Source organism: Vitis vinifera, chromosome 19 (assembly GCF_030704535.1).
Source record: "Vitis vinifera cultivar Pinot Noir 40024 chromosome 19, ASM3070453v1".
NCBI classification, from domain to species: Eukaryota; Viridiplantae; Streptophyta; class Magnoliopsida; order Vitales; family Vitaceae; genus Vitis; species Vitis vinifera.
This window is the reverse complement of record NC_081823.1, coordinates 7,376,396-7,397,881: the sequence shown is the minus strand read 5'-3', so window position 1 is coordinate 7,397,881 and position 21,486 is coordinate 7,376,396. Positions and strand designations below refer to the sequence as shown.

At 33.6% G+C, this 21,486-nt stretch overlaps 3 protein-coding genes across 6 annotated transcripts; 1 reads left to right on the top strand and 2 right to left on the bottom strand.

The window, feature by feature from the left end:
* Window positions 1–695: 695 nt before the first annotated feature.
* On the top strand, window positions 696–5,349 carry LOC100243513 (cell division protein FtsZ homolog 1, chloroplastic). The gene is made up of 6 exons (XM_002276587.5): window positions 696–1,119; window positions 1,488–1,587; window positions 1,821–2,050; window positions 3,545–3,712; window positions 4,266–4,499; window positions 4,897–5,349. The coding sequence occupies exons 1-6, from the start codon at window positions 853–855 to the stop codon at window positions 5,164–5,166; spliced, it is 1,269 nt and encodes a 422-aa protein (XP_002276623.1). The 5' UTR covers window positions 696–852; the 3' UTR covers window positions 5,167–5,349.
* Window positions 5,350–5,467: 118 nt separating this feature from the next.
* Window positions 5,468–12,726, bottom strand: LOC100265835 (transcription initiation factor TFIID subunit 6). Of its 4 annotated transcripts, none has more exons than XM_010646204.3 (13): window positions 12,598–12,704; window positions 12,241–12,454; window positions 11,351–11,437; window positions 10,573–10,674; window positions 10,375–10,483; window positions 9,891–9,994; window positions 9,669–9,806; window positions 9,460–9,555; window positions 9,038–9,162; window positions 7,204–7,336; window positions 6,606–6,731; window positions 6,398–6,509; window positions 5,468–5,923 (listed from the first exon to the last, which is right to left on the bottom strand). In XM_010646204.3, exons 2-13 carry the CDS (start codon window positions 12,364–12,366, stop codon window positions 5,538–5,540), a joined length of 1,644 nt encoding a protein of 547 aa, XP_010644506.1. In that variant the 5' UTR covers window positions 12,367–12,454; window positions 12,598–12,704; the 3' UTR covers window positions 5,468–5,537. The 4 variants fall into 4 exon arrangements, with proteins under 4 accessions (XP_010644506.1, XP_010644505.1, XP_010644507.1 ...); XM_010646203.3 differs by having other exon boundaries at window positions 12,241–12,457; window positions 12,598–12,700; XM_010646205.3 differs by having other exon boundaries at window positions 12,241–12,446; window positions 12,598–12,689.
* A 1,934-nt stretch (window positions 12,727–14,660) lies between these two features.
* LOC100250369 (syntaxin-51) lies at window positions 14,661–19,291 on the bottom strand. Its single transcript, XM_002277064.4, has 6 exons — window positions 19,037–19,291; window positions 16,976–17,194; window positions 15,666–15,871; window positions 15,458–15,558; window positions 15,283–15,327; window positions 14,661–15,000 (listed from the first exon to the last, which is right to left on the bottom strand). Exons 2-6 carry the CDS (start codon window positions 17,188–17,190, stop codon window positions 14,869–14,871), a joined length of 699 nt encoding a protein of 232 aa, XP_002277100.1. The 5' UTR covers window positions 17,191–17,194; window positions 19,037–19,291; the 3' UTR covers window positions 14,661–14,868.
* Window positions 19,292–21,486: the final 2,195 nt, after the last annotated feature.

The window sequence follows — 21,486 nt, the reverse complement described above, 5'->3', positions numbered from 1 at the left end:
TGTTTTAGCAAATAATTAATTATTTTAACTCGAGCAACTAAACATATCAATGATGACATTCAAGAGACCACACACTATACTTATCTTTTTCTAGTTTTTTTTGTTCTTTTTTTGGCAGTGGGGGAAGAGGGGGTATGAAAATAACTATTATTATATTAAAAAATAGTTAGTTATTTTTTAAATCCTCACATCTCAAATAAAATACTTTTTTTTCCGCATATGACAGTATTATGGTACCATAACAATCACTAAAGTAGATAATAAATGTTTGTAATTCATCAAACAAGTCACAAATATATCAAATTGAGATATAATGTCTATCATTTTCGAGAATGACGAAGATCATCCTCCATTCAAAATAATTTGACAATATTACATAAAAATAATAATATAATGTCGTAAAATAAGTATATAAATGAGAAAGTTATCATATGGTAATTATTTTTTTTTCTATTTATAAGTTTTGTCCGATTGAATTTTATAATCGATAAGATTTTTAACGAGATGGAATAATCTTATCCTGTTAAGAATATTGGATTTTTTTTTTCTTTCATTAATATTTTATTATTTCCTTTTAGCAAAGTTTCCTATTTCTCTCTCTTCATTCTATCTTTAGTTTACAAATATATATACATTCATTTTGGAGATAAAAAGTAAAATAAGAACAAAAGGGAGCTCAAGATTGGAATCTAAGGTTTGTTTTGAAGGAATGAAGGTGCACAAGGGTCCACCCAATCTTTTGCGTTTCTCCTAACCACCTTTATTTCTTAAACCCTAAAACCTCTCTCTCTCCCTCTCGCTCTCGCTCTAAGAAAAGAGGGAGCATCGGATATTTGGAGCCCGGTTTTTTCAATGGCCACTCTCCAGCTCACAAACCCCAATGAGTTCATCTCATCCTCCTCTTCCTCCATTTCTACTGGGTTCTCCCACAAGGCACTCTCTTCAGCTGCTCCTGGGAAGTGCCTTTCCTCTAAAAATACGCGGGGAAGTCTTTGGAAACGACGCCGTTTTGGTGTGTGCTGTTCGTTTGCGCCCATGGAATCGGCTAAGATTAAGGTTGTGGGTGTCGGTGGTGGGGGCAACAATGCCGTTAATCGGATGATTGGAAGCGGATTACAGGTGGAATTTGCTTTCAACTGAAATTTTGAATCATATCCTGTCCATATTTGGTGATTGGGTCTGTTATTCCGTGCCCGTTATAATGAAAAAAATTTGTCGATTGTTTGCGTTTCATTTTCTTGTTAGATTGTGAGTGAAACCCCCTTTCTAGAAATTGATGTTTTTACTGGAAGCCACTTTGTTATTTCCAACTCTTTGGGAGATTGTCTGATGTGTTTATGGTCCCAACGAAGGATTTAAGTTTTTTTTTTCGTTCTTTGATTGGAGTTAGGCTCTGGTGTTTTTTCTGTATGATTGTTCGTGAAATTATTCCCTTCTTAGCTTCTACAGATTACTAATGTTAATGTTGCTTGCCGTTTGATATTCAGGGTGTTGATTTCTATGCAATAAATACAGACTCTCAAGCTCTATTACACTCTGCGGCTTCGAACCCTCTCCAAATTGGAGAACTTTTGACTCGTGGACTAGGTCTGGCACTCTCACTATGATCTTAGATGTTATCCATTTAAAGTATTAGAATATAGATTTGTATATTTGAGGGAGCACAGCTCTTATAGCACTAGATTATTGTACCTGGGTCGGCTAGTATAACAATTCCCAAACTTTTATATGGGTGGTATAGCTGCTTTTGTTTTCTTATGTGTTGAGGACCTTGTGGTTGTATTGTATCCTTTGACTCAAACCACTTAATAGAGATGCAGGTACGGGTGGGAATCCACTTTTGGGGGAACAGGCTGCTGAGGAATCAAAGGAAGCCATTGCAAATGCTCTCAAGGGTTCAGATCTTGTGTTTATAACAGCAGGTATGGGTGGGGGTACAGGTTCTGGGGCTGCCCCAGTTGTTGCCCAAATATCTAAGGAAGCGGGTTATTTGACTGTTGGGGTGGTCACCTACCCTTTCAGCTTTGAAGGACGTAAAAGATCACTGCAGGCAGGTGCCATTTTGGTCTTTATTTGAAATCAAAGGGAAATTATTTTGTTGTTTGTCTGGTCTTACTATATATGTAACAATTAACTTCCAAATGACAGGCATTTCTAACAAATACTTATTGGGATAAAATCAAGAACAATGTGTTCTGTTTGTTTTGGTTAGGCAGTCCCATGCAAAGTATCGGACTCCATGGCCATGCCTATTAGCCAGGTTTATGATATGTTTCAAAAGTAGATTATGATTTTCTTTTTCTGTTTTTACTGAAAGAAACAAAATCTATGGAAAATTAAGGCACCTTTCTGAAAGTGCCTGATACCAGCCAAAAAACAAAAGACTTATCAGGGTGTATACTATCAGTAGGATTGGAAAGATGGTGATTGTAGAAGCATTTATAGTGGAGCAGTTGACAGTGAAAGTGGCATTGATGCAGCCGGTGGAGTAACTAGTTCCACTGGCAGTGTCATGGTGGTGGGGGTGAAAACAGTGGAGTGGTGGGGATGGCATTGTGCATAGCTTCTAGTAACTCCACAAGGTGGTGATATCATTTTCAATTTGGTGGTTATTTACATAGGTAGTGGTGGTATGATTTCCTAGTTTAGAAATAAAAGTGACCATCACATCCCCTTCAGATATTTTCGAGATTTTGAAACTTGAAATTGTTATAATGCAAAATTCAACATACCTGTGACCTTTGGCCCTGAGTTTCTATTCTTCCTTCTCCCTCCCCCCCCCCCCTTTTTGTTGTTCTTTTGAATTCATATTCTTTCATTTCTGCATAATCATCTGCTTTTCCCCTATTAGATAGAATTGGCTGAGATGAAACATATGCAAAATGTAGACAACCCTGTCTCAGTTGTGTGACTGCTATTTTTTTATCTAACCATAGGTAGTGGTGGTATGATTTCCTAGTTAGAAATAAAAGTGACCATCGCATCCCCTTCAGATATTTTCAAGATTTTGAAACTTGAAATTGTTAGAATGGGAAATTCAACATACCTTTGACCTTTGCCCCTGAAACCTATTATGCCCATTTCCCCTTTTTTTTGGTTGTTCTTTTGAACTCATGTTCTTTCATTTCTGCATAATCATCTGTTTTTTTCCCCTGTTAGATACAATTGGCTGAGATGAAACATATGCAAAATATAGGCAACTCTGTCTCAGTTGTATGACTGCTATTTTTTTATCTAACCGTTACTGACAGGTAGACCTGAAGTGAGTGAAAAATTAATAATACTTAACCCAAGTTAGTTGTACAATGAGAGACTATTCAATCATAGTTATCCCTTTGTCAATGATTTCTTCCCTCTATTTGGATCTTTTATCTCAAGTCTGCCTGAAGATCTGCCATGCACTTTTTTTAAATGATGATGCACTGTTTATCAGCTTTATGTCCTCTAATTCCAAGTTTCAAGCTTATGATTTTGCAGCTGTATCAAATATGTTGTACTATATTGAGTTCCAAACAGTCATGTGTTGTATTTGCTTTTGTTTTAGGCATTGGAGGCTATTGAAAAGTTGCAAAAGAATGTTGACACACTAATAGTAATTCCCAATGATCGTCTGCTGGATATTGCCGATGAACAGACACCTCTTCAGGATGCTTTCCTGCTTGCTGATGATGTTTTGCGCCAAGGGGTGCAAGGGATTTCAGACATAATTACAGTGAGTGATTTGTATAGGGCTACATTTGTCCTTGGGGAACTTGGTCTGCATTATCAGCTCATACCCTAACATATCACCTGTTAGATAGTTTCAACCATATGTTGAACAAGCCAATTATCTAACAGTATTTTGGCATACTACCATATGTATCATGTGAAATTCTTCCCAAAATTATGCACAAAAAAATCCAAAACTACAATATTTTTGGAAATCTCATTTCCTTCGGTTTTAACATTCTTTGCTTTTCACTAACTTTATAATCTGTTCCAACCTCTTTAATTTTTTGCTGAAAGCTAATTAGCTTCCCAACCATTTTACAAGGGCCATAGTGGATATAGGCCCTTGCTCTTGTTTGGATATGAATAAAACATAAGACTGGTGCAGGTCATGAGCATGATGTACCCACAGGATGCTGCAGCCACTCACATTTAATCCACAGTTGACATTATGTATACTGATTTATTATGATATTTTCCTGATTAATTTCCAATACTGAAGTTTATCTTTGCTGTTGATCCTATATAATTTAAAATAGCGTGTCCTTGTTTTGCAGATACCCGGGCTGGTAAATGTTGATTTTGCAGATGTAAAGGCAGTCATGAAGGACTCTGGAACTGCAATGCTTGGAGTGGGGGTTTCTTCCAGCAAAAACCGTGCAGAAGAAGCAGCCGAACAGGCAACTTTGGCTCCTCTAATTGGATCCTCTATCCAATCTGCTACAGGTGTTGTCTACAATATTACTGGGGGAAAGGACATAACCTTGCAAGAAGTTAATAGAGTGTCTCAGGTAGTTTGAATATCATGGAATTTTTGTTTCAGTTCCCTTCCCTCTTAAATTTGCTGGTAGAACAAGTTATGGAACAAGTACATTTTGCATAAAACCAGACATTTAACCTAGCCCATAAACAGAGTATTCATACAAGGCAATGCAAAATCAGGGTATCACCTTTTAGGAGCTGAGAGGGACTGTTTGACTTTGTTTTCAAAGACTTGCACTCTTTGTTTCATTTTTTCCTGCACAAACTATTTCCTTCTTCGAGGCATGACACTAAAAGTTTTTGTTGCATTGTTTAACATCCATTTGATAGTGGCTTTTTTTGGCACCTATCATTTGAAATTGTCCTTTTGTGGGGTTGTGTTTTCTTGCATTTTCTTATGCTAATATTTGCATATCCATGATTCAGGTTGTTACAAGTCTGGCCGATCCTTCAGCTAACATAATATTTGGAGCTGTTGTGGACGACCGCTACAATGGGGAGATTCATGTGACTATAATTGCAACCGGGTTCTCCCAGTCTTTCCAGAAGATACTTCTAACAGACCCCAAGGCAGCAAAGCTAGTGGACAGAGTAGCAGGAGGTCAAGAAAACAAAGGACTACCCATCCCCCTCAAATCCTCTAACTCACCTCCCGCTGTTCCATCTCGGTTGCCTTCTAGAAAGCTCTTCTTTTAACCTTTTCCCCCTTTTTCTCAAGTACCATGTGATCGTGTAATGATCTTGATGCTCGTCTGCATTAGATGCCATTTCCTTTGTGGTTTGTAGCATTTGCTTCTCTTATTTGTCTTTTGTAGTATTTATATGAGTGGTTGCTTATCTATTATTACCAAACAGAAGAAAATCGATGGACTTGCTGCACATAGTGGAACCTCAAATATTAACAATAGGTTATCTAGTACCAATCTTTATAAAATTCATAAAGCAAAGATTGATTTTTTGAGACAAATATAAATAAATTCTAGTAAAGATTATATGCTAGTGCACAACTTCCCATTTTAAACTAAAGACCTGTCAAAACAACTCTATTGATATTGATTCTCGATTAATTACAAGAACAGGGACAACTCAGGTGAGGGAGTGAAGCAAAACATACTTTCACCAAAATATTCAAACAATGACGCCGACAATTGCCCAGCATTGACATCCTTCCAAGCCTGAGCAAGAACAGCTGATGCTTTTAGGGCTCGAGTACCGACCTCTCTTCTACCTCCTGATATGTTCTCACTAGCTAACTGCTGGGACATTGATGACAGACCAACATCAGAACTTCCTACAGCAGTTGAAGTAGAAAATCCTCCTGTTAACCCTTGCTTGTCAACTGCCAGGGAGTTAATTGGCATAACGCCCATTGAGCCATCTGTTGCTAATTTCTTGAGCGGTGGCTGTTGCATTAAGTTATCTGTGCTTGCTTTGCGTTTGCCTGGATTGATTTCTAAAGAATTGGAGCAACCGATGAGAAGAAAGAAATTAGATTTAAATATCAGTATCTAGTGAAACAATTGCTTATTGGGCATGTATCACCATTGGGTTCTTGGGTGAAATGTTGCCCTATTAAAACATGTGAAAGTACTACAAACAACTGTTATCATAAATCATTCTCCATTGAAGTTGCCTCCAATGACACCTTAAGAGTTGGCCTAACATCATCAAACCACACACCACAACCACCAGACAAAAAAAAAATTTCCCCCCATCTAGGCACACGCTTCTTTTTTCTCTTTTTTTTTATGCATTTTTTTAAGCCTTTTATTCAGTATTTGAACCTGACACTAGAAACTGTTCTGCTGGCAGCTAGAAGTTATTCCTCAAAGCTTCTTCTAAATACAGTTCATTCTCTTATAAACTAAATGCCATGCATGTAGTTATGTATGCAGATCCCAATTAAGAAAGTAACAAAAAGTCATACTTGGTTTTGTAGGCAAGATTTTTTTATTGCTCTTCAAGATGGCCCGTGTTGGCGGAGATAGCAAATTGGGGAATGTCTTCAGCCGATCATACATGCATGTACCAGCAGCACACTGGGAGGTATGTGGACATGTTAGCTCCACTGATGGCCACCATCTCAGTGGCTTCCTTTCAAATTAAACCAACTAGAGATTTAGAAACAAACTCACCAGTAAGGCTCCATATACACGCCAGGCTTCATGTCTCTTCATCCCATTCTTTTGCTTCTCAAGCTGCATTTCTGGCTCAAGAAGTCGCAAGTATGGCTCAAGATTAGGCAGTATAAGCAAGCGAACCTACCCAAAAAAAAATCATCATAAATTGGGAAAAACTAACAAAGAGAGATTCTAAGAATGAATTAAAAAAAATGAAAAAGAATGACAAAAAAGTCACATACAAACTCAGCGAATGGAAGCTAAATGGTACTTGGGTGATAGGAGTTATAGTGTGGCTGTGAAAAAATGTCGAAGAGGTTAAATTTGAGGAAAATGTAGGGGTTGTCGTGAAAGCTCAAAACTAGAGCATCTGCAGTGAAAATAAAGGTTTTTGGGACATAAGGACTTCAACTTCCCTTTTTTTTTTAATTTCTCCTTGGATCTAGCAGAAATTTAGTGCTAGAAATATCTTTCTTGTGAGTAAATGGGCTTTTAGAAGTTATCCTTAATATCTTTAATACAAAAACTGATGTTTTTTAAAAATAAAAAACAGCCACTTTATCCAGCTGTAACATTCCTCCTTTGATGCTAAAAGCAAGAGAATAGATGATACCACACTGGGTCCAAATGCTGCCAACCCCTGAATTGCCCCATAATGTTGAGGCAATGCTTTTGTTGGGTCCAAGAAAGCATGGAGCAGAGTCCTTGTCACACGTGGCTGGAGGTTATGATAAACATGCCCATATCTGCAAAAGTTTAGTTGATAAGATATTTGTGTAGTGTCTGTAAGATGAGAAGAAAAAAAATGGAGATTCAGTATCTCTTTAATCTGTACATGTGTGACCTGCTTGTGCATGGCATCTGAATTTAGTCAAGGGCAAAACAGGCAACCCTTATGATCCAATTATGTGCATGCATAACATAAGGACAAATAAATTTAGCACATAATCCATGCTATTCTTTATGCCCATCAAAGCATCTATTTAGCGTATAGCCAGTGGATGTGGGTGTACACATGCAGCCCATGTTCATAGGGAAAAAAAAAAAAAAAAATCAAATGAGAAAGCGGATTATGTAAGTAAAAAAAAAAAGGCAAATAACTCAAAAAGGAAAGCTTTTTAATCAGAAGCTTTAAAGCACACCATACTGAAAATTTTTAATACTAGTTTAACAACATATTTATCTAATTTTCCACATATTATTGCTTGCAAATATTTTTTCTTTTTTTTTAATAAAATTTCACGAGATGCAAACAATTTTTTTCTAAGGTCATTATCTGCCATTAATTTGGAGGCAACACAACATTAAAATGCTAGTATTCATCTAGATGCTTTACTTTTTCTTAATAGGCCGTCTAGATAGCCTTTTAGTTGTCAAATGTGTTAGTGCATCAGGCTGCTTAGTTTAAGTTGACAATTTTGTTCCATTTACCTTGCCTTAAGACTTTTCCAGGATACTATGTCTTACTCTCCATTGAAGACTCAAGGTTGCTGCATGATCAACCCCAATGCCACAAGTATAGAAATATTCGCGAAAGGCTAATTTGACTAAAATAGGCATAAAGTGGACTTCAGATTTTTAATTGAGCTAAAATGGTTTTTTAATTAATTAATTAAAAAACCAGTCAAGTGCTCAAGCACTCAAACCTAGCGCTCAAGCATTCAAAGTAAATTTTTCCTAATTCAAAATTGTGATATGTTTTAATTCTTTTCATCTTCTAAAAATTGGTCTTTGAAAACTTAGGATCTTGTCCACTAGGGCTTCATCTCTATCAATGCTATGCCTAAAATTCTTTTTGAATGTTGATGCAAAATTCAAAAGAATATTATTAGCCTTTCCAACATCCTAATACTCTCAAATTTGTGTGATTTTCATTCTTAGGTTTGTAAGAGGATTTGCGCCCTCTCAGGTGTTGAGGTAGTCCACTAGGACCATGTGTGGTGCTATATCACTGACGTGAAGACAAGTGTAGGTACTAGGGAGTAAATCTTATGGATAACATCTGCCAAGTCAATCTATGTACTTTTCTTTTAATAGTGGATTTGTGTTCTACGGTTTTTAACCCCATGGTTTTTACATCTACAAAGTCTGTGAGAGGCTTTGTGGGTAATTTTCCATGTAAACTTTTATCTCCTTGTGCCATTAAATTTCTCTACTTCAACTCTAATTTTTTTTAAGGGAAATTTTAAAAAGAGAAATTTGGGCTAAAAAGTAAGAACTATCTGTTCACCCTCCCTCTAGGTATTCCATAAGCAGAATCTAAACTTTCAAGATGGATATCATAAATACCAAAGAGCAAAACATTGTCTAGACAAAACAATGATTTGACTTGATTGAGAATTCTAGTCAATTTGATTTTCCACTTACTGAAACAGGAAAGATTTCATTTAGTTGGGATGATTACGATATCATCTGTGCATTAAATAAAACAGAAAAGAGATCCCCACCTCTTGCATACTGAAGCGACCAGGTTAGCTGTGAAGCTTCTAAGCTCCCAGTGGTTGTCAGAGAATCTACTCCCCAACCTTTTCGCAACAAGGCAAGTAATAATAGATGGCATCAATTGGTGTAGCTGAAGAAATAAACACCCCATTAGATAGATAAAAGTAAATCAATGTAGGCCTTCTCAAAAGCCAACAGCATTAAGTTACACTGCCAGCACCAAGAAACTCGGAGGCATTAGTGCCCAAGAGGTTCCAACAATGCAGCATTATAACATTGAGCTTTCACATATCCATATAGATCCCTTTTGATTTTTTTTGTACATGCTTTTGTTTGCACAAGGAGACAGTAGTATGGTACAGGCAAATAAACAGTGGCCTGATAATTAATGTACACATTTATACCCAATCAAATAAACCGAACTTACATAAGGTTCTATGTGTATTTGCTGGTTTTGGAGAAGGCTACGGGCAACACGCATCAAAGCAAACAGGATAGAGAAATCATTCAAATTCCGTGTGACCTGAAATTTTGGGAAAAAAAATAATAATAAAGTCAGTATAAGCAATAAAAAGTTATTTAAACCCAAAATATTTTAGTAGTTCTCAAGATCCAAGATATGCCCTCAAGACTTACCTCATCAGCAATGAAATATGTAAAATAAGGAACTAAAGGATGAATTCCTGAGTCTGTTGCCAAGCTCACTAATGCTTCTTTAAATAGGATAGAATCAGATCTACTCAGGGTAAGCTCTTTGATTTTGTCAAAGTAAAGCTGCACAGACAACAACGTAATCTATTTGGCATGAAATGTTCCATGAAAACAAAAATCATTTAAATATCATCATGTAAACTATACCTGAAGCTCCCTTGAAAGTACATGCTTAACAGGTAATTTGGTGTCCACAGGAAGCCCATCCTCTTTGTATTCAGATTTTTTGTTGTCAGAAGGCACAGCAAGTGCTACAATAAAAATATAAAAACAATTTAATAGATCGGTAATAGGAAAATGAATCTTCAAATCAAAGGTGATTAGCCTAGATTAATTAAAACCAAGTCATGATAATTTTGATATGGAAATTAGATTAAAGTGCCAATCCATGTAGCAATCAGAAAGAGACACAGTTCACTAGAACACTTCCCAATTAGGATTAACAAAATAAACAAGCAGAGCAGATTGTGGAGGATTTAGAAAGGTTTTAATAGAGCATCTGAATTATCTAAGTTCAGTATATGCAGGCACCAATATGATAGGAACCAAGGAGTTCTACAATCAAAACCAAAATTAATACAGTAAGGCCCTCTTTCCAATCATCATACTGCATCTAAGTTTAGAGAAAGACCTTCAATTGGAGCATTTTCAGAAATTGCAGGTTGCACTCCTTCAATAGCTAGCCAGTGAGTGATAACTCCAGTATCTAGAGGTGTTTTTGGTAAGGGTGCTTCAATCAACTGCATGCACCAGCCAATATATGGGAACATCAGGAAGTAACTCAGCAAATACAGTTAAAGGCAATTTTACATCATCAGTAGTTTCTTACGTCTTTAAATTCTACATCCTTGTCATCAACATAGAACAAATCTTTATGTCCAGCAGCTCTTTTAAACTGCCTAGGACCTCCAGAGGTGAAGCCATAAAGTGGCTGAAACATTAAGAGCACACATACATAAGTGGGCAGAAATTCAGAAGGTAAATTAAAAATGAACTACATAAAACTTATGTGGTGTTTGGATATACTTCCTGTTTTTTATTTTTAAAAGTAGAAATTCCCATAAAAAAATATAAAAACTGTTACACAAAAAGCAGAAATTTACCTCATGCTCTTAAACACTCTTTTCAAAATTTTAACAATTAGAAGCAAAAAATTTCCACTTCCTTAAATTTAAAAAATTTTAAAAGTGCTTTCAAAATACATAAGCCATGTATCTACTTTTTGTATAAGACTTCCTATTTTAAAAATAAAAAAAATAAAAAAATGTATCCAAACATGCACTTAATAAAACAATTCCATGGCACTTGCAGATGCATATGCACAAACAAGTGAACAACAACGTTAGATAAGAAGCACAAGTGTGTGCATATAAAACCTGCCAAGAGAATCTTTTCAAGGAAACTAATTGTATTCATTCAGCATTAGTAGTAGAAAAAATTACATTTGTACAAAAAAAACACATCTATAATCTTCCTCAAAATAACTAACTTGATTCCAAAGAAAGAACACAAGGAGAGAGCGAAACTAAAGCCTGAAAGACACTCTTATCATAATAATCATACATCAGAATTTATCCATAAAAAGAACTAATTTATAGTTGATTTACCTCCACATTTCTTAGCTTGAGTGCACTATCCACATCATTTACTGTCAAGATAGTCCTCTTTGAGTGGCGCATGCATTTGATTGCCTCCTGTAATTGTGGTATGCAAAAATTTATTGTTTCCTTTAAAAGAACACTTCAACCATTTGACAAGGAATATTTGTACATAGGGATAAGAAAGTATAAAAAATGGTCCCTTTATGCTTATTTCAGTGTTTATGAAAGGAAGTAACTGAAATCTTTGGAAGGGTTGGAGCTATACGAGTTAGAACCAAAAGATTTGTTCCTTAACTCTCCATTAGCAAGTTGGATAGATTTTTGGGGTTGTGAGAACCTAATTAGCCGTCCACTGGTTTGCAAACAAACTTTTCCCTCATAATGAACATCCAAACCAGAGGAAAAAAAGGAAAAGGAAAACAAAAAGAACAAACCAAAATGCCCCTCGTCTTAATACATTACTCCAAACATAACCCTGAGGGGTAGCTCAGTTGGTCCGGCCTTGGGTTTGTTCCCCAGTGGTCACCAGTTCGAGTCCCCTCAGGGCTACTGGAGGTTTACCCGGTCGTTAACTTCAGGGCCCGTGGGATTAGTCGAGATGCGCATAAGCTGGCCGGACATCCACGGTTATCAAAAAAATAAAAAAAATACATTACTCCAAACATCTTGCACCTAAAACGAATACTAAATTAGGGTAAGGGACTGTTTGAATAAAGAGAATCCTGCATCATAATAAAAATATTCACATTCATCAGCTGATGCACTTACTCCACGACATTACCAAACCAAATTTGAACCAAGCTAGGGCTAATTCCTGCATTTATGCAAATTGGGTGACACAAACAACTGCAAATTGAGTACAAATTTGAGAGTAAGCGCACAAATTGTGTGGCTACCTGCATGATTTCGCGCACCCGGTACTCAACATCGGTTGCAAGAGCCGGAGCAACATCGGGCGAGAAATTTGAAATTCCTATACTTTGTGCAATGACCTCAATTGTCTCTTTGGGCACTATGCTCATCTTTCAATTTTCAATTATATTTCATCAATATCTTGCAGTTCAAGCTTCAAAATATACTTCTGAGTAATTTGCAGTAATCTCTGAAACCCTACTGCAAATTAGCATTTCAACAAATAAATATATATATATATCAAATAAAAGGAAATTTATGGGTCAATTTGATATTATCAAGAACTACAGGTCTAATGTGAGATTAAACGATCAATAAATGATTTCAAGGAATGCTACTACCTCGCAGAAGGTGAATTCGGAGATTTTCGCGCCCGCGGAGGGGAGGAAGATGGTAATGACCAATGGAGAGATGAAACGCAACGTTTTTAGGAGTGCGGGACAAAACGATGCGTTTTGATGTGTTCCTACTTCCTACCAAAACGGTGAGATTGCAACGACGCGTTTTGACGTACGGTACAAATGGTGCTTTTTCATGCTATACTCCCAAGCATGGATTGAAATTTCAGTTTTTATCGGTGATATTTTGCCAATATGAACAGAATTTTGAGTACCAAACCGGAGGAATATCCGAAAAATCGTCGAAATATTGGTGACCGATAAATTGTGATAAATCGGAGATTTTTTCTGCCACTTTTTTGAAAATTTTGAAAATTTCGAAGATTTGAATTTTTAAAGATCCGATGACTGATTTCATCCATGTTTGTATATTATCATTTTATTTTATATTATCCTTTTATTTTTAACACTTTTTATATTTATCTCATTAATCCTATTTTAAAAATTATTATCACTCCATTCTTTAATTTTTTTTATATTTGTTCTTTCAATTTTATTTAATTTTAAATATTTTTATTTTAAAATATTAAAAATATAATTTTACCCAAAAAAATTGCTATAATATAAAATTTTAAGAAAGTTCTAATATTTTATAAATTAAAATTAATTTTATAAGATAAATTATTAATAATTTTAATTATTTAAATAAATTAATGTTAATAAAAAAATTGTTACCACATATTTTTAATAAAATTTTAGAAATTAAATCTCAAATAAAATACTTTATATAAATTAATTTAAGTTTTTATTTAAAATATAATAAAATATGTTTTAATAAAAGTATTTTAAAAATTTTTAAATAAATATTGTCTTCAACAAGATGGGTTCCCTTCCATCTAACAATATGATAGAATCACATCGATCTTTATTTTGATACTAAAGACTATTGTAATGTCATATGTATTATATTTACATGTAAATTGTTTTTATTTAATAAAATCAAATATTTCTTAACTCAATTCTAACTTTATACACTTTCAAAATTCATATTTATTATTCTTAAGATTCAAGTATCAAATCTACTGATTGATTTTTATCTACCAATATTTTTCTTCTTGATCATATTTATGTCAATTATACTTACAAAATAATTCTAAAATGTGTATTCTTGCTTATTTTATCATTTTTTGAAGTTTTTCAAAACATCTATGAATTTTAAATAATTTTCGCTCCACCGATATTTCTCCGATATTTCCGATATATTTGTAAAATTGAAGTATCAATATATCCATAATTACCAATATTTTAATCCTTGATCCAATACGGGAGTTTTGACTTAAAATATGATATTTGAAATAAAAAATAAAGTAGACTTGTTTCCAAAATAATGTTCAATTTAGTGTGTCTGTACCACCTAGGCCTCCATGTCATAAAACCGTAGTTGGTGACTATAATTTTATTTTTTTTAAACGATCAAAACCATAATCATCAACCACAATTTTAACTTTAAGTTTAAAACCGTGACTACGATTTTGACAATTTTTATAATAATTTAAAGTTGTAGTCACCAACTACGGTTTTAAACTTAAAGTTAAAGTGGTGACTACGGTTCTAAACTTAAAGTTAAAGTCATGATTGGTGAGTGCGATTTTGATCGTTTTTAAAAAACAAAACTTTGGTTTGATGACATGAAGTTCTACATGGCACAAACGCACTAAATTGACCATTATTTTGAAAACAAGTTTACTTTATGATTTTTTTTTTTTGGGTCAAAACTCCCCAATATGGTGCGTTTTAAAGATGTTCTCATTTCCTGAATAAAATTCTATTTAAAAAATCAAATATGAAAATTAGTTTTCTTGCTTATACTACATATTTATTACTTTTTTTTTGGAGAAAAACTCTTTAAGAATTGTTTTCTGTCATAAGTTTATCCAATGTGTTTTTTGAGTTTAGAAAACTATTTTTTGTTCTAAAGAAAACCGTTTTCATTCCAAACATGAAGTCAATCACCTTCACTAGGTTAAAAGCTTCCATGGTTGTAAACTTGTCATTGTATAGGGACAGAGATGCGAATTGATCACTGCTTAAAAAAGGAGGCATCCATGATGCTACATAATCCGACGATTACAAAGTTGATCAGTAAACACCAAGCCATACCATGGCATGATCAAAGCACAAGAAAATCAGGAAAGACAAACAATGAGACTAACAAAACCCAATTTTGATCCAACACACGCAGGGGAAAGACGGGTTTTCTCCAGAATGTTTGTATCACAAGTATTTAACCAGCAACCATATCGCAACAATCAGAATCACAATGCCAACAACTGATAAGAGCAGGCACAGGCAGGAGCAGCCACCCTTGGTGCGCTTGTTCAAAATTGCCAGATTCTTCTGCACTCGCTGTTTCACAATAAAAGAAAAACCAAGATAAAAATTAATCTGGCTGGGATAGAAGCTTTGTTAAGTTCCATAGTAATAGAAGATTCACTTTCAGGTAAAAAGATCAAAGCTGATGCTCATGAGATGCATTGCCTAAAGTGGAAGGTCCATCTCATTGATGATGTTCTATGAAACAAGTCCTGTGAAAATAGACTAGTAAATGCTTCCCCTAAAGCTGAGGGTTTATGGTATTGATGATATACTATGCAAACAAGTCAACTAACAGCTCGTTAAGAGTTTAACCTTTAGACGAGAGTCTGTAATATCCACATGTTGGTCCAAGTTATCCTGCAAAATGGGAGAGCCAAGAAGAGTAAAGTTTAAGATTGCAGTGCATTTCATTTTGTTAATATTTTTCCAGATGAGGATGCTTAAATACGAAAAGAGGCAAGTAATACTGAATCAAATCAAAACATACAATAAGTCTAGTATGTAGGTCAAGCTCTTCGTTGACTGCCAATGCAATATGTTTTGTACTATATACTGTCTCTTCCAATTTCTCAAGTCCCTCATCTTGTTCTGCTTCACAGGCATATGAGCACGTAAATATCCATATTGGGAACAAACAGTAAATAATAAAGTGAACAAAGTAAGTGTGTTATTCTGAACAAGGTATAGTGACTTGCCTTTCATAATTTGCCGCTGAAGGCCCACAAGGCCATAGTTGTCCAAACCTGTTGTTCTGTTCATGGCATCAGCAGGCTTTATCTCTGGGCCAAGCAAGCTGTCTCTGTTTGCAAAGTTTGACATGTTCAATGTTGATGCCATCTGGTTTGCTTTTGATTTCAAATTTGCAACCATGTCTTTGCGTCGATTCATCTCTTTCTCAGTTCTGTGAAGTACAGAAGGCAGAACCAACAAACTTCAGGTAATTATAATAATCACACCACCCAAAAATTAGTATCTAATGCTCCCATAGAACAGCATGCCATACTTTCAAGACAGTCATTTCAACAAACAAACAACTCCTCATCTCATCCTTTTTCCCATCTAGATCTTGTATCAATACATTCTTTACTATTTCAAACACTGGATTTAAATGCATCACTTCCACCTACCACTCCTTCAGTTATTTTCCTCAAACATGGCTGCAACAAATGGTACTAGCTGTAATAACCATAGGTTCTCATAATCTTATTTTATATATATATATATTTCTTTCTTTCTTCCATTTTTTGAGTTAAGAATTTTATCATTGATTTACTCAAATGATTTAGGGTGTTGCTGAGTATTGATATGCCACATCAAGTATTGAGTATTTATCAGGCAAACCTTAAAGCAACCATATCAGCAGTATGTGAAAGTACAACATGACACCAGAAACAATTTGTCTGAAACAAGCTTTTACACCACTTTTAGTCCCTATGGAAGCCTTTTGATCACCTTGCCTCACATTCCTCCCATCCACCATGATATCAGCCCTTTCTTGCACAGGATAAAGCCTTTTTGATTACTCATTTTTCAACAAGAAAATACTAAACTAATAGCAAGATATCCACGTGAGGCAAAATACTTATTTTGCCAAGCCAAGCCCAGTCTACTCATCAAATTTAAAACAACAAGAATTGAAAAAATCTCGTAAAAAAACATCAGTTTCATTTTAGGAACCTCGGCATCTTAATTACCACTGAAAGTACACCTAAATTAACATCAGCAAGAAGAAGTTAACATTCAACCCACATCACAGCATAAAGGAATACAAATTCCAATACATCATGACTCACAATAGAGGCAAAAGAACTTTCACATAACAATATAGACAAAACAGCAGTGCAATCATATTGAAAAGTTGGGAAAATCATTCAAATATTATTTTCATGTAAGGTAGAATAAGTTGGAAATTTGAGTACATTAAATTTAATACATCTTTAATCTAAGTCACTGAAATACTAAGTCCCTTATCAATACACAGGTGCAATACAATTAAAAGACTTACAAGGGCTGCTTTCCAGGAAGCTTTGACAAAAGGGACTGTAAGCTGTCAAGTCTAGTCCCTAATATTGTAATCTTTCTTCGGATCGCAGATGCATGACGTTGGGCATCAACTCCCGGTGCAGAAAATGAAATCCTTTCAGAAATCATTCCATTGATATCATCAGCAAGTTTAACTGCATCATTATATTCTTTCATCCACGAGTCTGAAGAAGCCATTGGTCTGAAAGATGCAAAACAGAATATCACATGGCTTATCCAATTGGAAGTTGATGGCATACTATCTATCAAGTTACATGCCGATGCTACCAATCTCATTTGGCTATTCTACCTTCTACAGAAACATAGCCTACCATCCCTTCTACCATGGTTTATATAGTCAATGAATGAATACCTATCCATAACAAACTAGTAAATGAAAAACCATCCTTAAAAAGCCGCTAAACAGAAAACCCTCAGTAACAAGATCGTACATGAAAAACCGTCCATACCCAAGCCAATCATTCCAAATCATCCCTAATCGCTCAGTCTTCTCCCATTGCTGATCTCACCTTCAACTAAAAAAAACTCTCATTCCTAGTCGATAATCTACTGGAACTAGCACTTGTTTTCATTGAGTAAATATCATCAGATATCAATCAACTCCAACTCAAAAACAATCAATCATTCCTTTACAATCACCTATCACAACAGGCATTTGTTTTCCAAGAATAAAAACATCAGATATTCAGTTATGCTCTCCTCCACAGTTAACAACTCCAGCATTTACCTGAACCCTATCAACCCCATTAACCTAGCCTAATGAAAAAAGAAAGAAAGAACCAATCATCATTCCCTTTTTGGTGTTTTACCAGTAGTCACACAATCATACAAATCATGAAAAATGATTGAACCCAATAAAAACCAGGTGGATTTTATAGCATAATTGTGTATATTCTACATAAATATCAAAACTAAACCTCAACATTCAGGGTCTGTTCTACAACCTTTTCGAAAACAGTAACCGTTCTAAAAAACAGTATCTCTTTCGAAAACACTAAACCTAAACAATTATTTTTAGGAATAAAATTTTGCTTGAGAACTCAAATATGAAAAACAGTTTTCTTGACTGATTCTCAACGAAAATACTGTATACTTTCATGCAATGCAAATGTTCCCAAAGTACTCTCAATATTTTCCTTGCTCAAAATACATTACAAAAAACAACTAAAAATATCTGAAATTTGTTTTCAAAAACAACTAACTTTTAGAGAGAAAAAAAAATTCAAAAAACTATTTTCAATAAAAAAATATGTCAAAAATTTGTTTTCTAAATTAGAAAACTGTTTTCAAATAGCAAGAACAGTTTCCAAACAGACCCTCGATCTCTCTTTCTTTCACTGTATAGCATCAAACTCGAACAAGCTGACAATATTACCAAAAAAAAGATAAAAGAAAAAAAAAAAGGCAAAAACCATTACTCCCTCGTTATTGTATCATCAGTCATCATGCAATCGTAAATATAACGAAAATGATCAAAACCCTACAATCACAATCCTCGCGCACCCAAGTGGATTTCATTAGACAAACACAATCTGCATAGACAGAAAGTCAAACAAACCCCATAATCCAACTTCTCTGCCTTTTTGTATGTAATCTCAAATGCGAATTGATTTCATTGTCTAACCATAATGCAAAAAGAGGAAAGGAAAAAAGAATTACTCCCCTTTACATTTTTATTAGTAGTTATCATACAATCACATAATTACCAAAACCAAATGATGGAAGCCGGACAACGAGAACTCTGCATACCCCCTTCATGATCACAATCCTCGCAACCTCAGATGGATTTCATCACACAGACACCCAATCGATATAATTAACGAATCAAAACAAACCCAAAATTCAACCCTTTTTTTCCTTTTATCCAATCTCATCTAAACTCAAATTCAGCTGATTATGTAACGAAATCGCAAATTTTTACCCAAAACCCACCAAAATTCAGCCATGATCCACCAAAAATAACACAAAAATAATCCTCAAAAAGCACAATTGAGATGAACTAAGAATTTGGAGAATGATTTACCTGTAACAAAAAGAAGCAGAACGTGGAGAAGAGTCGAGAAGGAATGAGATTGGGGGGGCTTTAGATTGAGTGGAGGAATACGATAGAGAGCGAGAGGGGAGAGGGCGGGCGCCACCATGAACCGGCAGAGTTTGTCCCACGCAGATGTCGTTTTGGTCAGCCTTTCAATCTCCTTTCGGAAATGACATCCTCCCTTTGATAGCACCAGGTGGAAGTAATAAATGGGTCGCTGCTTTATCAATAAATCTTTCCACTACTTTCCCATTTACTCTCATCAATGGTTTATTTCATTAGACCTTGGGACCCACTAAATTATTTTCCCCACTTTTGATCTGGATTAAAATTTTAAAAAAAAATTTAAAAAAAAAAGGTCATTTTTCCATTTATTTTTTAATTTTTTTGATAAAGTTCTTTATTGTTTTTTAACTACTTTTTTTGAGAGTTCCGTCTACGTTCATTGAGCTGACAACTCAATAATAATATTAAAACAATTAATTAAAAATTTGTTATTTTAATTATTTAAGGAAAAACATGTATTATTTTATTTGAGGAAAACAATGTATCATTCTACTTCTTCGAAACACGAATTTCCAGTCAAACACTTCTACAGACGTTTGAAAAGTTCTTCGAATAGACTAACATCGTATTTGAATGTGCTTTTTGTGAAAAATGTTTTTTTTTTAAGTAATATTCAACAGAATTTTAAATATTCTCTTTTTTTTTTTTATGTATAATATAATTTATTTATATTTAAAAAGCATACTTACACTTTCCTCCCATGTGAAAAGTAAAAGTTGATTTTAATTGGTTTGATAATAATTTTAGGAAATAATTTTAGTCTAAAATTTTAAAAATTTTAAAAATTATTTATAGTATTTTTAAAAAAAATATTTGATAAGTAACTTTCTTAAAAATATATTTAAATAAAATATTTTTATTAAAAATATTTTTATATTAAAAACTCGTTTAATAGTAATTATAAAAAGTATTTTTAATATTTTTAATATTTTAAAATTTTCATCAAGTATTAGAAATGTTATAAATATTTTTTAAAATCTAAAAAATCACTTATAATATTAAAAAATTACTTATAGTGATTTTATTAAAATAAATTATTCTTTTAAATATACTTTTAAAAAATTACTAAAAAAAATTGTCCAATGTCCTCTAAAAACATACTTTTAATTTATTAAAAAACTTTTAAATTAAAGTCATTCTTAACTTGAAAAGGATATTTTATACCAAAAATAAAATCAATCGTGCATTAAAAGTAATTATTTTTAATTATTTGGTATTTAATTTGTGTATTTAATTATTTGGTAATAATTGTAGGGAGTGTTTTTAATCTTAAAAATATTTTATATATATATATATATATTTAAATAAGGTGTATAGTAAAATTTACCTTCTGCCATCCTCATATACGTGGAAGAAATCAAAGAAACAAAACCTTCATGAAGCCCAGAGCCTCTGCTATAAATAGAACTCCAAGGCTTCTTCCTGAGGCAGAGTTTGGCAAGGATTCAAGAGCTCTGAAAGAATTAGCTTCAAGAGCAGAAAAAAATTTTGAGAGTTCAAAAAATTAGTAAAATTTAAAAAAAGAAAAAATCACTTAATGTGTTTGATACATGGGAATGGGCATCTCATTCATTCATTTCCTCATTCTCATATTTGGATCAAATTTATAAAGGTAATAATTGAATAAAAAATTATTACAAAAGAAATCAAATTCCACTTATAAGTGAAAGTGGTATTTTGATTCATTTATCTCATAAAAAAATATAAAATAGTTTAAAATTATTTTTTTACCCTTAGATTTCATTCATCAAGCCCGATACCTCTTCATCCCATAATAAGACTTTTTTTTAGTCTTATCATTTAAAGAAAAAAAAACTCTCAAATTTTATTTATTTTTAAATGAAAATAAATAAATTATTTTAAACTATGTAAGGGTATTATTGTTAATTTATTTTTTCATTGTCATTATCATTATTAGCAAACATAGAATGAAAACAAATAATCATTCCAATATTGAATTTATAAGTTCATCCAAACACTAAAAATAGAATTACCAAACTTATTTCCATTCACTAAAAAATAGGAATAGAAATAGAGCATTTATTTACATTTTTTATTCTCGTGTACCAAATACCTTCTTGTAGCATTCTCTATTCCTTATTAATTTCCATTCATCAAGATAATAGTTTCACTAAAAATACTCAAGTAAAAAAATGGTCAAACGCACTCTAAAATGATTTATTTACAATTTATATGTTTATAACCTTTTAATTATGTTTACTTAATTGCATTAAATTATGACATGGTAGTTATTATAGGAAACATTTTTAACACTTGAAATTGTTTATCATTAAGTGTTAAAAATGTTAGAAATGTTTTATAGAATTACAACCAAACATACTTTAAGATTTTGTTTGATGGTGATTATATAA